This window comes from Sphaeramia orbicularis, chromosome 13 (genome assembly GCF_902148855.1).
Source record: "Sphaeramia orbicularis chromosome 13, fSphaOr1.1, whole genome shotgun sequence".
Classification (NCBI taxonomy): domain Eukaryota; kingdom Metazoa; phylum Chordata; class Actinopteri; order Kurtiformes; family Apogonidae; genus Sphaeramia; species Sphaeramia orbicularis.
In genome coordinates this window covers 35,861,830-35,876,053 of record NC_043969.1, presented here as the reverse complement: position 1 = coordinate 35,876,053, position 14,224 = coordinate 35,861,830, and the positions used below count along the sequence as shown (strand labels likewise).

General features: G+C 36.5%; 1 protein-coding gene across 3 annotated transcripts in view; it reads right to left on the bottom strand.

Moving 5' to 3' along the window:
• Positions 1-8,471: 8,471 nt before the first annotated feature.
• The window catches only part of LOC115431492 (glutamate receptor ionotropic, kainate 1), a 51,762-nt gene continuing 46,009 nt past the window's right edge, over positions 8,472-14,224 (bottom strand). For 2 of the 3 annotated variants that reach the window (XM_030151882.1, XM_030151881.1), the window contains 2 exons: positions 13,284-13,509; positions 8,472-9,550 (listed from right to left, as the gene is read on the bottom strand). In XM_030151882.1, the coding sequence (XP_030007742.1) occupies positions 9,261-9,550; positions 13,284-13,509 (516 nt within the window). In that variant the 3' untranslated portion in view covers positions 8,472-9,260. Of the gene's footprint in view, positions 9,551-13,283; positions 13,510-14,011; positions 14,033-14,224 lie in introns of those variants that run through there. The other variant, XM_030151883.1, reaches the window with a different exon arrangement.

Sequence of the window (14,224 nt, the reverse complement as noted above, 5' to 3'; positions counted from 1 at the left end):
CGACTCCAGCGGGCCAACAACTGGTTGAACAGTGACAAATTACATTCACACTTATTCTCCTGTTTTAACGGTCCGTGTCACGTTGCATGTTTAACAACAGAAGTCCGCAGAAAGACAAGTACAACCGGTTATAGCAGCGGTGTCGAACTCATTTGAGTTCAGGGGCCACATACAGCCCATTATGATCTGAAGTGGGCCGGACCAGTAAAAGGATTACAATGAAAAAGGGCAAATTACATAGTGAAAATGTTTACCTCTGCAAAACTTCCTTAAAATGTGAATAACATAATCAACCTGAAATGTTTTGATATAAACACGTGGTTCCAGGCACAACAAACCCCACTCTTCGCATGTATTGTATCTTATTTTGGCATCGATCCAGCTGATGTCATCATGTCTATGCATGTGCTGATGTCAGCATATCAATTGCCTCTATATATGTGCCAAGTCTGAAGTAAACTGAAACAAAATTGATGTTTTTATAGGCCATTATAAGTAAATGGGGGGAAAAAAAGAATAAAAAAATTCATAAAAAATGTGAATATTGACCTACTTTTCCCAAAATATAATCACATCTATTTTGGGTCACTGGCAATCTATAAACCCAATTTGGTATGAATTCAACCAGTAGTTTTGCCGCTAAAGTGTTAAGAAAGAAAGAAAGAAAGACAGAAAGAAAGCCTAAAATAATACCCCTTGCCTGCCCTTTAGGGGGCCGGGGTAATAATTGTAATTTTTTACAATATTTTGCCTCAGCTTCTCATTAGTCACTTTTCCATGGACCCTCAAATTATGCGAATATAAGTCGTACATAAATTTAGCCTAATGAAAAAATTACAGTTTTGCCGAAGTGTTTTTGCTCTGGCAAGAGGTGGTTTTTCGGGTGTAGCGAAATTGGTATATCACGCAAAACTGCAATGGTAAGACTTTTTTCCGCAACTAGAGTCACGCATATATAAAAAAAAAAAAAAAAAAAAAAAAGACGGATGTTGACAGATGTTATAACAAGTGAAGAAGAAGAGTTTTAATAGAAGCATGTTGCGGTATGTGTGGACACACCAGGAAACCGAATAATTTTTTAGTTTAGTACGGGGTAGAGGGGTAATATATAATAATAATGAATATATCTATAAATCAACACCATATTTACATTTGTCACCATGTTTATGGCATGACTTGTTGTGTCATCTCGCGATAATAAACAAACCATCGCATTTGTGATTTAATGGAAAAGCCAACATTACGCACTTCTGTTTTTTTGACATTTAGTAAATATGGGTAAAGTTTTGCACAGATGTTCAATGGAAAAGCCACTACTGACTCATGTATATTACAATTTACAGATCACATTGGATCTACAAATACACAAAACATTTAATAACAGGCAGAACATTGTTAAAATTACACTTACCTCTTTTAAAACATTTCAGGTTGGTCATATTTGTTCAGGTAATTCACATTTTTTGTGAAAGGATAGTTTGTAAATGTGAACGTTTTCATGTAATTTTACTTTTTTTTTTACAGTAAAACACAGAGAAAAGTATGAAGTTGTCATTATTTATAGGTCATTATGATAGTATTTTACTGATCCGACCCACTTTAGATCATATTGGTCTGAATGTGGCCTCTGAACTAAAATGATTGCTAAAATTTCCTGTGTAATTTTACAGTTCACAAATTCTGGGTTTCTTTGGCGGGCCGATTTTGGGCCACGGGCCACATGTTTGCCACCTGTGAGTTATAGGGAAACTGAATAATAGACCCCAAGTGATGACTGGAAAAGCAAAAATTATGCCTGCAATTCTATCAAGTAAATTAGGCTTAAATGAACTCAAGTACTGTTAGAAGTTAGTCATTATTGATTTTTTTCTGTTTAAAAGTGCAGAAAATATCCCCAAAGTTCCCTCATAGAAGGAAGTCATACACTTGAAGTAATTCATAGATTTGATGTCTGCTGTTGTGAGAATATTACAATATAATGACTATAATGAATATAATAAGGACAGACTCATTTCATTGTCACTTTCAGAAACAGATCTAAAATACTGTTTATCTTCTCACCCATTTATTTTATTGGTCTGAAAATGACAGCGTTGAATGAATGTCTGTGCAGTTAATTGCATCGTTAGGTATGAAATTCTCCTACGGGAAACTACAGATATTAGACAAATTTTTGAAATTATTGACTTTTGCTTCATGAATTCATTAGAAACTCTTCACCAAGATTCATAAAGCAGACAATTACTATTAATGGGTTTCATTTTTTTCTTTTTTTATTCTGTTCCACTGTATGAACATGTTAAAGGAGTGATATTTTGCTTTTTTTTAAATGGAATTATGCATTTTCAAACATTTCCCTGTGGTCTACATGAACTGTAAATGCTATGACTGGGTCTGAATTCTTCATTAATTCAACTCCACAGGTCCATTTTCAATCCTATTTCTGAGTAATGACACAAGAAAGGTTGTTTTGAGCGCTGGCCCTTTAAATGCAAACGAGCCACTTCAGGCCCCGCCCCCTCCAGGTTGTTGACTGCGCTGCTCTGTCCCGTTCAACCATTTGTGTTTGTTACTACAACCAACAACTGAACATTTTAGGTAATCGGCTCGAAATTTGTGCAAATGTCATGACGTAACTAGTTATAGATGTAACAAATTAAGCAGGAATTAAAACAAGTTGTAGAAATCCATTTGATTTTTGCCCAAATGAATATAAAGATAACTTTGCAGCCACACTACAAGACTGTCATTAATGAGGAAGGAGGCAGAACTTTGCCAGTTTTGAAAAGGAATTACCAATTTGTTAGACATGTTTGTGTTATGTTTTTGTTTGTTCAAAAATAATAATATTTGAGCATTGAGACCCGGTGTATCAAATATGATACAAAATTGAAACTCCTACATGGAAATGGATATTTGAAAAAATAAAAAAAAGTTCTGGTTGTTCAGAAGGACCAATAAAGGCTCCAGTTTCAAAGAACTTGAATTTTCTGTCAGTGATTTAATTGTTCAGGCTTTACAGGATTAAATAATATTATCCATAGTATTTTGTGTTTCTTCAATAAATATCAGGTATTTTCCCATATTTAATTCACAAATTATGCAGATGTTCATAAAACCTCAGATTAAAGTTAATTGTCACAATATCAGAAACAGAGAAAAATGAAGAAAATGCAACTTTTTCAACAAAATTTCACATTAACTAAACATAAACTAAGTGCCTCTATCCATTGTCATTGATCCAACTCCATAGGTTTTACTGGTGAATCAATGTTGTAGAAGATGACAGGGTTTCCATGGTAACTACGGAGCCTCTGAACATCCAAATGGGTCATATCTGATGACCATGAAAAGATGACAAACCGCATTTTACACCAATAATTAATTAATTAATGGAACAGAATTTATTTAACCTTTTATATTAGTAGATGAGTTTGGTCACCAGTGGTTATTTGGGTCTTTATGGGTTAAGGTAGGGCAGATTCTAGTAGAGTCCGATTAAAATAAAAGTTTTAAAATAATATAATAATAATTCAAAATAAAACAATCAAAATAAAGTCCCGTTAGCTTCAATTGCTATCCAACTCTTTCACTAATTGTTTTGGTGCTGAATACTATAAAATAAACTCAGTATCTCAATATGGAGAACCTAAGCTTCCCAACAAGGTATGCAATGTTTATATTGACAAAAAATTAATTGTAGAAACTGATGATAAAATAGCAGCGATCCGGTCAAAATGAAGAGGTTAAATCCCACCGCAGCCCCTTGGAGATTAGTCATAATTAATTTTTCTGTCTGCTAAATGATTGGTTTGAGGGATTAATGTTGTGCAAATGGAGGAAAAAATCCTGTATTTTTAAACAAATGTGCCAATAATGAATTGCTGTAATGATGTCTACTTATGAATCCTACTCATCTGTCATTAGTCATGGGTGTAATTATTAAAAACCATAAATTCTGTCACACAGCGAGGAAAACAAAACATGGTTCAGTGTTGCTCAGGGTTTTATTTCCAACTTGTGTGACAGATCCTGAGTCTACACCCAGACTATATAATATGTGCTTTTAATTTGCGGTGTAATAAGGTCATTTACATACCTAAACCCTAGTGAGACTGATATGAGTATGAGCTAGATCAGCTGGAAGCAGGGGGGAGGAAGGTGACGGAGGGATTTTACTGAGCCTTTAAGAGGAGTCATGAGCTACTGTGAAGGCTTGAATGATAATATTGACTCCAGTTACAACCTCTGCGTGTTACGACTGCTTTAGAAATCGTCGTATTACATAGCGAACACTGATATGGCAATTTAACCCTTGAACAGCCAAGTGACTATTTTTGTCTTCAAATCACTATCAGACATTCATGGCATCCTTATTATTAGTAGCTTTAAGTCAGGGGTGTCAAACTCATTTTCTTCCGGGGGCCACATTCAGCCCAATTTAATCTGAAGTGGGCTGGACCAGTCAAATAATCGTATGATAACCAATAAATAATGACAACTCCAAATTGTTTTATTGCAAAAAATAACATTCAATTATACCAATATTTACATTTACAAACTATCCAAACAAAAAGGATGTGAATAACCTGAAAAAAATGACATTTTTTAAGAAATATAAGTACAATTTTATCAATATTATGCCTTGACTTATCATTTATACATATGCATTACAGGTCAGATCTACAAAGGCACAAAACATTTAGCAACAGGCAGAATATTGTTAAAATTGCGCTTAATTTTCTTCAGAGATTTCAGGTTGTTCATATTTGTTCAGGTTATTCACATTTTATTGTTCAAGGATAGTTTGTTAATGTAAACATTTTCATAATTTAATGTTTTTTGCGCTAAATCAAAGAGTAAAAACTGGTGTTGTCATTATTTATAGGTTATTATGAAATTATTTTTGAGTTTGATGCCCTAACTGGCACTTTGCAAATTCATCCCGCGGGCCAGTTTTGGCCCCAGGCCGCATGTTTGACACCTGTCCTTTAAGTCATGATACTGCTCTATTGAGGAAGTGACTATTTTTGGTAATTTCCACACACGACAAGACAGTGAAAGCAACAGTTACAGTGACAGCAATGGGTACGGTTACATGATGTTTTTTAAATCCGATTTATTTTTCCAGAAGAAATTCATTCGGAGCTAAAGTACTTTCTGTTCTGTCCATGGAAATGTTAAACCCGAATAAAGGTTTACATGAGAAACGTTTATTCGATTCTCGCAGACCTTCTGTTAGCTTAGCTTAGCATAGTCACTGCATTTCCATAGTAGCACGTAGCCAGTTTTTTAAAGGTGATTTGTTGTCTTTTGTAATTGATTTTGTGAAATCCGAGTCTCCCTAATTATTTCTTTAGATCCGCGACTTACTGCACTCATACAATCTTGGGACTGTTGTGTTGACGGAACTTGGAAAATCTTTTTGTTGGAAGGGATGCATGCGCTAAACTAGCTTTGCTTTACCGTTTTAGCTTTGCATTAGTTTTTATTTCCCAAGATTTTATTAGTGCAGTAAGTCACATGGCCATGATTTGAACCTCAATTTGTGATCATATTGACCCCAGCGGACTAAAGTAATGATTAGGGAGAACTGAATTTCACAAAATTACTCATAAAATACTACAAATCACCTATAAAAGCCTGGCTACGTCTGACCATAGGAATGAAGCGATTATGCTAAGCTGAGCTAAGCTAACGGAAGGGCTGCGAGAACAAGGCAATCAGTGCACTGCAGTGCAAACTGATTTGCCCACTTATCGAACTCATTAGTGCATGACAAATGAATTAATAAAAAACAAGTGGTGAACTCTTCCTTCAGGGTTTGCCAGGCTGGTAGATCCCATCAGAATAGCCCACTGGAACGGTTTGGGTTGACTAGACTGCATTGCATATTCTTCCGCCAGCGCAGAATGAGTGCGTCATCACGACAGGACAAGACAACGAGCATGTGCAGAATGGAAGGAATAAAGTCCAAACGGAATAAAGGGTTTACATGTCCGAGGAATAATTTAGACCGGATTCAGAAGTGGGTTAAACCAGTGACTTTAATCGGGTTTAAATTTAATCCGAACTTTTCTTTTTCAACTGGAATAAGGTGTTTACATGGGCATCTGAAATAGGATCTAACCATTAATCAGTTTAAACCAGGACTAAAAGTTGTCATGGAAACTCACGGAATGAGTCACCGATCTCATGTCCAGTGTGGTCTACAGGGTCTGTAGGGTCCACCTCTGCATGTGAGTGTACCTGCTTTGTTCAGTACCATGAAGTAATGGTACTAATGTAAGGAATGATGTTCAAAGGGATAATGTGAATGTGGACAGGGGTCTGGATCAGCACTTATGTTGGTCTAATGTTCTAAAATTGATGTTCTAATGTTCTAAAATACATTTTCCTTTCAACTTACATGTGTTTTTCATGTATTTTTTTTGTAAGGAACCTACTTCTTTCACCTTGATTTTCTATATATCATTAAAAAATTCTGAAAAATTTCACAGAAGTAACTAGAAAAGCACTCAGAGAGCGCAGACCACCGCCAAGGCAGATCAGTCCCCCCCCCCAATCACCACCAAAATGTAATCATTTGTTCCTTGTGTCAGTATCAACATTTCCTAAAAATTTCATCAAAATTCTTCCATAACTTTTTGAGCAATGTGGTCTACAGGGTCTGTAAGGTCCACCTCTGCATGAACAGTGAGTGTACCTGCTTTGTTAGGTACCATGAAGTAATGGTACTAATGTAAGGAATGATGTTCAAAGGGATAATGTGGATGTGGACAGGTGTCTGGATCAGCACTTATGTTGGTCTAATGTTCTAAAATTCATGCTGTCAGACGATTAAAATTTTAATCAGATTAATCACAATGTTGCTGTGGATTAATTTCGATTAATCACGAGTAAATATCATTCATTTTTAATCTATAATACCCGCGTGTCATGTTGCATGAGCAAACAGACTCAAGAAAGAAAGGAATATACAGGGTTATTTAAAAAGAATGAACCGATTTCATGACGCATTGCTTCAGTTGTCAAGCATCATCATGGAATGAGTCAGTGGCCATTTGAAAGAGGAGTTTTCTAAGTTATGAATGGCTGCCTCGATGACCTTAAACATCGAATAACAACAGCGATCAACTCAGTGGATCGTGATATGCTGATATGCGCCTCTTATCGCATTGATGTTGTCTGTGCTGCAGGTGGTGGACACATTGAACGCTTGTAAGGCAGGAAATAAAAGTTAATTGTGAGTAGAATACTTGTGACTTGGCTGGAGTTTTCTATTGCTTTTCCTTATTAAAACATTGCGTAATGAAATCGGTTCATTCTTTTTGAATAACCCTGTATATGCTCTTAATGTGTTTGTCGCAAGCTGGGCGATACGTTAGCTGAAGTGCTAGCAGAATCCTGACTAACGTATGTTTTGCATTAATGTGGTATTTTAAGATGGAAGTGCTTTGGTGAAAAGAAAACTCCTTCCTGCAGAGTGTGTATAATACTTTGTCAGTCGACTGTTCCATCTTGTTTTTTTTTTTGTTTTGTTTTTTTGCCCTCATATTTCCATCCAGAGGGCCGATATGCTGTTTATCGTCTTCCATCTTTATGGGTTGGATATGCTGCCTGTCACTACCAGATCATCTATCCATTTGCCCGTGTTCGGCGCTATCTCTACTTGGACAAACTGCCCCAAATGCGAGACATTCAGAGTCAATCTGTGCTGCAGATGGATTAATTGCGTTTAAATTTTTAATCAGATTAATCATGATGATGGATTAATCCGTGTTAATACGTTAATTTTGACAGCCTATCTACCATACATGTTCCTTTCACCTTACATGTGTTTTTCTTGTATTTTTTTAAATGTATATTTGGATTTTGTTTTTTTGTTTTTGCCTCTTATGGGTAAGGAACCAAATATGGTAACTTCATTTACCTCGATTTTCTACATAATAAAAAAAATTTGAAAAATTTCACAGAAGGAATGAAGTCTCGTTAGGTCCTCCAATAACACGTCAAATTTGAAAAGGTTGAATTTCAGAGTATTTCTATAAGTGCCCTATAAAAAGGTAACTACTAACCAGCTTGAAAAAGATTTGTCTACCAAATGATCTTGACTTATTTAAATTGAGTGAAAGAACTGCCTTAAAGCAAGTCTGAAAAAAACATGAAAAGAAACAAACAATACAAATCAATACTCAGCAGAAACTTTGAATCGAGAGGTTACTTCTAAAATAACCCTTATTTACTGATAACAGGAATGAGGCGCCTCCCGAGAGCGTTTCCTACATTGAAAAGCAGAACAAAAAGAGAGATATTGTTTTCCACAACCTCAAGCACGACCTCACATTTTGATTGTGCAAAGCGTAATGTTCCCTTGATGAAACGAAAGCCTGTAGCTTACGATAACTCCTCCGCACGGTAAAGAAAAGCCCGGGTATGTAGAGAAACCAAAAATAAAAGGGTACAGGATGCAATGTTCTCACATAACTTTAGTCATTCTGAAACAAATCCAACATGACAAAACATATACAGGCTTGTTCATGGACGTTATATGATACAAAACATAGAGACATTAAGCGATTCGATGAATAATTCTTGAGGGAGCACTCGTTCATAACAAATCTGAAACAACAGTCATTAAATAAATCAAAAGATTTTGTTGAAATACATAAGTACATATAAAAGTGGTAAGAAGTAGTGTTGTTACGTCAAAGTTCGTGTGCGCTATAAATATGAAAATTGCAAACATACCGTGTGATAACAGATTACTCTCAAACCTACTGCAGTTGTTGATATTTAAATGGCAAACAAGCCTTAAAAAAAAAATAAAAATAAAAATACCACTTAAACATTACTTACCCACAATATCATATCATGGCATAACAATGAGACGTTTCACACAGAACAATGTTATATTTCTTGTTTTGTTTTGTTGCAAAAAACAGCAAAGGCCAAGATGGTCAAGTGTCATGACGTCAGAAGTCGACAACCATCCATCATCATAAAAAGGGTTTATTAAAAATGTTTTCTCCCAATTAAGACTAAACTGTTTATGCGCTCTACGTCAAAACTACTCAAAACACTAAATTCACTCCGCGATTAAAAAGTCTTTTGTTTTGATTGTAACAATGCAGTTCCACACATTCAGACTTCAAACTGTTGTTGGTCCAGTGATAAGTGTAGACCTCCGAAGACGACGATGACGATGCTAAAATGTGTATTAGGTTCGTGACAGGTCTTTGATTTCGTCCCGTAGTGTGTTAGTACTTGTTGTGCCACTCGCACTGGCCAACACTCACCTCCTCAATGTCCAAGTTTTTTCTGGATTTGTAAATAAACTCTCCGATTGCTACAAAGACTGAGAGGACAAGTCCGGCCGCCAGCACGATGAAGATACCTCCTATGTTCTCCACACCCAAAGCGCTGGCTTCTTTACTGTCCTCTTCTGGACAACCGTTACCTCTCCACCACTTTTCCTTCATCATGTGAAGTTTGCCTTCCTCCTGCAGCTGCAAGATGGCGATGGTGACCTTGTCTCTGTAAGGGGAGCCTGAAGGAAAACAACAGCCAGATGAGGAACAATTAATACAACCATTACCGCTGACATAACCTTTGGACCGACAGTAGGAAGCTTTTTTTAATTTTATTTTATTTAACCCTCCAGTATCCCATCCATCAAGGCCTTTACTAAGTACCAAGTGTGCCTTTTTGGCACACTTGTGGAATAATGTCAAAAAAAATTTTCATACAGTTTGTTTTTAATTCTTTTACACTTTTTTCTATGTCATCACCTTGAGCCGTAAATAAAAATACCAAATACTCAATAACTGTTACATTTTTTAACCCTTTAAATACCATGTTTGTATTGTAAAAAAAAAAAAAAATTTTTTTTAATGCAAAAAACACAAAAAATTATTTTTTTTCAATATACTACATAAAATGTGGATCACATATTATCTGATTTTTGCAGCCTGGCAAATGTCAATGATTAACTCCAACATCGGTTAATTTGCACAATTATTTTTGGCGCTAGGTCAAATGTTCAAAAATACTAGCATCTGTCACCATGTGTGCGTAAAATGCACACCTATAGATCTAACTATTAAATATTATATGTTAATTGGTTTTTCTGCTCTAATTTGATTTTATTTTCGTAAATCAAGGTCAGTCCTAATCATACATATCAAATGGAAGAAATAGTGCGTTTTAGGCACACTTGGGAGACAGATGCTAGTCTTGTAATTTTCTTTTGTTTACAATGTGCAAATTTTAGTTGGTGGCCAGAATTTTAAAGATCATGCAAAAATGAACAACTTTTGAATTCTAACCTTATTTAAATTGTGAAAAATAATATGACATTTTTTAACATGAAGTGTAACGTGTGCCTAAAAGGCGCACCCGGATACTGGAGGGTTAACCTATATTTAACCCATAAAGACCCAAACAGCCATCAACGACCAAAACCCTCTACTGATGTAAAATATTTCAATGTGATCTCATGACTTGCCTAAATATACATGCCACTTTTTTTTTTTTTTACTTGTATTTTATTGTTAAATTTTAGAAATTTTACAACATAAACAATTAAAACATAGTGTCAGTTGTCGTCCTGTATATTGTCCATTTTTTCCATCGGTCTTCATAAGTTGCTTGCTGTAGTCTTATGATATACGTAAGTCTCTCCATGTTGTGAATTTCTTCCACAATGTCTCTCCAATTATTTAGGGTAGGGGGGTCCTCTTTCCACCATTTTCGTGTAATGGCTTTTTTAGACAATGCCGAAAGGATTTTAATCAAATATACATCCTTACTTGGTATGTCTTTTCCTATTAAATGACCCAAATATAACACAGAACATGTCCATGGTAGTTCGTATCCCAATATTTTTCCAAGTTCTTCGCTGATATTATTCCAATATTGGGATAATTTTGTGCACTGCCAAAAAACATGCGCATGATCCAAAATCCTGCTCACCGCACACCTTCCAACAGGGCTGAGGTAATGATAGTGAAGCCTGTTGAATCTTTGGTGTTATAAAGAATCTTATTATGTTTTTCCAACAAAATATTTTCCAATTTCTGGAATTAGATGCAGTCATTTGAGTTTCACATATTTCATATCATGTATCATCACTTAATTCTACCAACAGTTCTTTTTTACATTTATCTCTAATATACAGAGTTGAAGTTTTCTTGTTAGACACCAATCCCTGATACAGTTTGGATATCACTTTTCCTCCTTCGTTCTTATATGCTTTACCTACAATTTCAGTGATCTGGTTTATTTTACCTGGGAGCTCTGGTTTTTATCTCTTTATGATAATGGTCTCTGACTTAGAACATCATGACTTCTTTATGTACCTTCAGATCAAAGTCCTGTTGTAAGTTTTGAAAGTTAATAATTTCCCCTTTTTTGATAAAAGCATTTAACATATTTAGACCCTTATTTGCCCACTCTTTAAATTTAGTATTCATAGTCCCTGGTTTGAAATTTGTATCAAAAGCCAGCCAGCTAAATATTCTTATGTCCTTCTCTACACACCACTTTTAATTGCCATGTTATCTGTACCCATTATAAGCTTTCCGCATTTATGTTCACGGCACTAGTAGCCCCCTGTCCAACCTGATTTGATGTGTCAAATACATACTGAGGGTTAGAGTTAGGGTTATGAGAACCAGAGATCTTGGTGTAAATTAACACGCGATCAAATGGCGTTGAATAACACGCAAAAGGTTGAAAATGTATTTGTATAGCACGCCAAATGACATAAGAACTGGCATGACAAATTGGGAGGATATGTCCCCTGAACTAAAATGAGTTTGACAGCCCTGATTTAAAAGGTACTAAAAGTATAACAACAATGTTCCATAAAAGCATCTCAAAGCAGAACCCAATTCGATCAAATAGAAGAACACTACTGTACATCCTGATTTATTCTTTTCCCATTCATTTAGACTGACTTTGAATGTATACTGAACAAAAATATAAATGCACGACTTTTGTTTTTGCTCCCATTTTTCATGAGCTGAACTCAAAGATCTAAAACTTTTTCTGTGTACACACAAGGTTTATTTCTCTCAAATATTGTTCACAAATCTGTCTAAATTTGTGTTAGTGAACACTTCTTCTTTGCTGAGATAATCCGTCCACCTCACAGGTGTGGCAGATCAAGATGTTGATTAGACAGCAGGATTTTTGCACAGGTGTGCCTTAGGCTGGCCACAATAAAAGGCCACTCTAAAATGTGCAGTTTTATCACACAGCACAATACCACAGATGTCACAAGTTTTGAGGGAATATGCAATTGGCATGCTGACTTCAGGAATGTCCACCAGAGCTTTTGCCTGTGAATTGAATGTTCATTTCTCTACCATAAGCCATCTCCAAAGCTGTTTCAGAGAATTCATGAAGAAGACTGTGCGAGGAAAATGGTGGTCACACCAAATACTGACTGGTTTTCTGACCCCCCTGGACCACCCAATACAGTAAAAGTGCACATTTTAGAGTGGCCTTTTATTGTGGCCAGCCTAAGTCACACCTGTGCAATAATCCTGCTGTCTAATCAGCATCTTGATATGCCACACCTGTGAGGTGGATGGATTATCTCAGCAAAGGACAAAGGAGAAGTGCTCACTAACACAGATTTAGACAAATTTATGAACAATATTTGAGAGAAATAGGCCTTTTGTGTACATAGAAAAAGTTTTACATCTTTGAGTTCAGCTCATGAAAAATGGGAGCAAAAACAAAAGTCGTGCGTTTATATTTTTGTTCAGTGTATTTAAAGAGACCAGTTCATGTATGTATTGGGCTACGTTCAGACAGCAGGTCAGATTTTTTGTGTGCTCGTTCATTTTACACATTAAACGTGACTTCTATCAGTTGTGAGTATGAACTGAATGCGACCCTGAAGTGACCTACATGTGCAAAAGAGGTCCTGATGTAATACGTGACCACGCAGGCACATACTGTGTTTTAGGAAGTATGTTTTTCCTGTTGCTTCTTCTCCTGGGATGCAGAATTGTGACGTTTGTTGCATTTCAGTGGTCGGATAAATGCGACCTGGCCATTCAAACTGAAGTCGCATTGCAAAATATCGAATACATGTCAGATTTAGGACCGCATATGAAAGCGGTCTGGGTTGGATTTGAAAAAATTTGTGAAACTGTCTTTAACAGATCAGATACAGGTCACATATGGGCAAAAAAAATCAGATTTGGGCCACATTTGTCTGCAGTCTGAACGTAGCCTTAGTTAGCGTCCATGTGGTGATCGTCTCTTACCAATTGGGGTTCCAACACCGTAGCCCTTGGAATCTATCAATCCTCCGATCTGTGTGAGGTTGCAATTACGCTGGCTGATGTACTCGATGCTGGTTGACTCCATCAGAAGAGCGTAATCTGTGGTGAGGACCCTCTGGATCCCCTCCCGATTGTTTTTCACCAGGGCTGTGTTTTTCCTGCTGCTCATGAATGCCCACATTTTCTCGTAAGTTGATATCTTAGATTTCTGTCGAATGAAACGCAGGATTTATGAAGGTTTTAAAGCCATTCTTCTTGATGGCCGATGCAAAGAAAATAACAAACAATAGATAACACAGAGACACGGTTAATAGTTGGCACTCGTTTCTAATTTTTCAAGCGGAACAGTATTTGGAAACTCTCCGCTGACAGGAGTAATCATTTTGATATATGACAGAGGATGGGATAGGATGTGACAAGTGTGTACAATTTTGTTCAAGTTCATTCAATTTCCACTGTACATTCAGACAAACAGGTCGCTGTGCTACAGGCAGAACAATCAGTCTTTGCAATCATCATGGAAAAATCGCCCAAAGGGTTTTACTAAACTGAATGTATGAGGACGTTTCTTGCATCCTTACCTTTGAACATAACCTCCCCCCCGTACCCCCATTTTCTGCCAGACCATCACACATGTCATTTTGCAGTAACAACTGGAGATTGATGGCTCTGGGGTGAAACTTGTCTATCTGCATTATACTCAGAAGTGATGTTATTGTTTGCAGTTAGCCCTCAACCAGTGGTGTAGTCCAGGGTATACGGGGGTATATGGTGTATACCTACTTATTTTTCAGTCATCATTGCGTATACCCACTTCTAAATCCCCCTGATGTGCACCATTCAGTCGTATCTGAGCCAAATTGCTCATTTTTTCCCCTAGGATGGTGAAGCCATGACCCACCCTACTCTCCCTCTAATTGGCT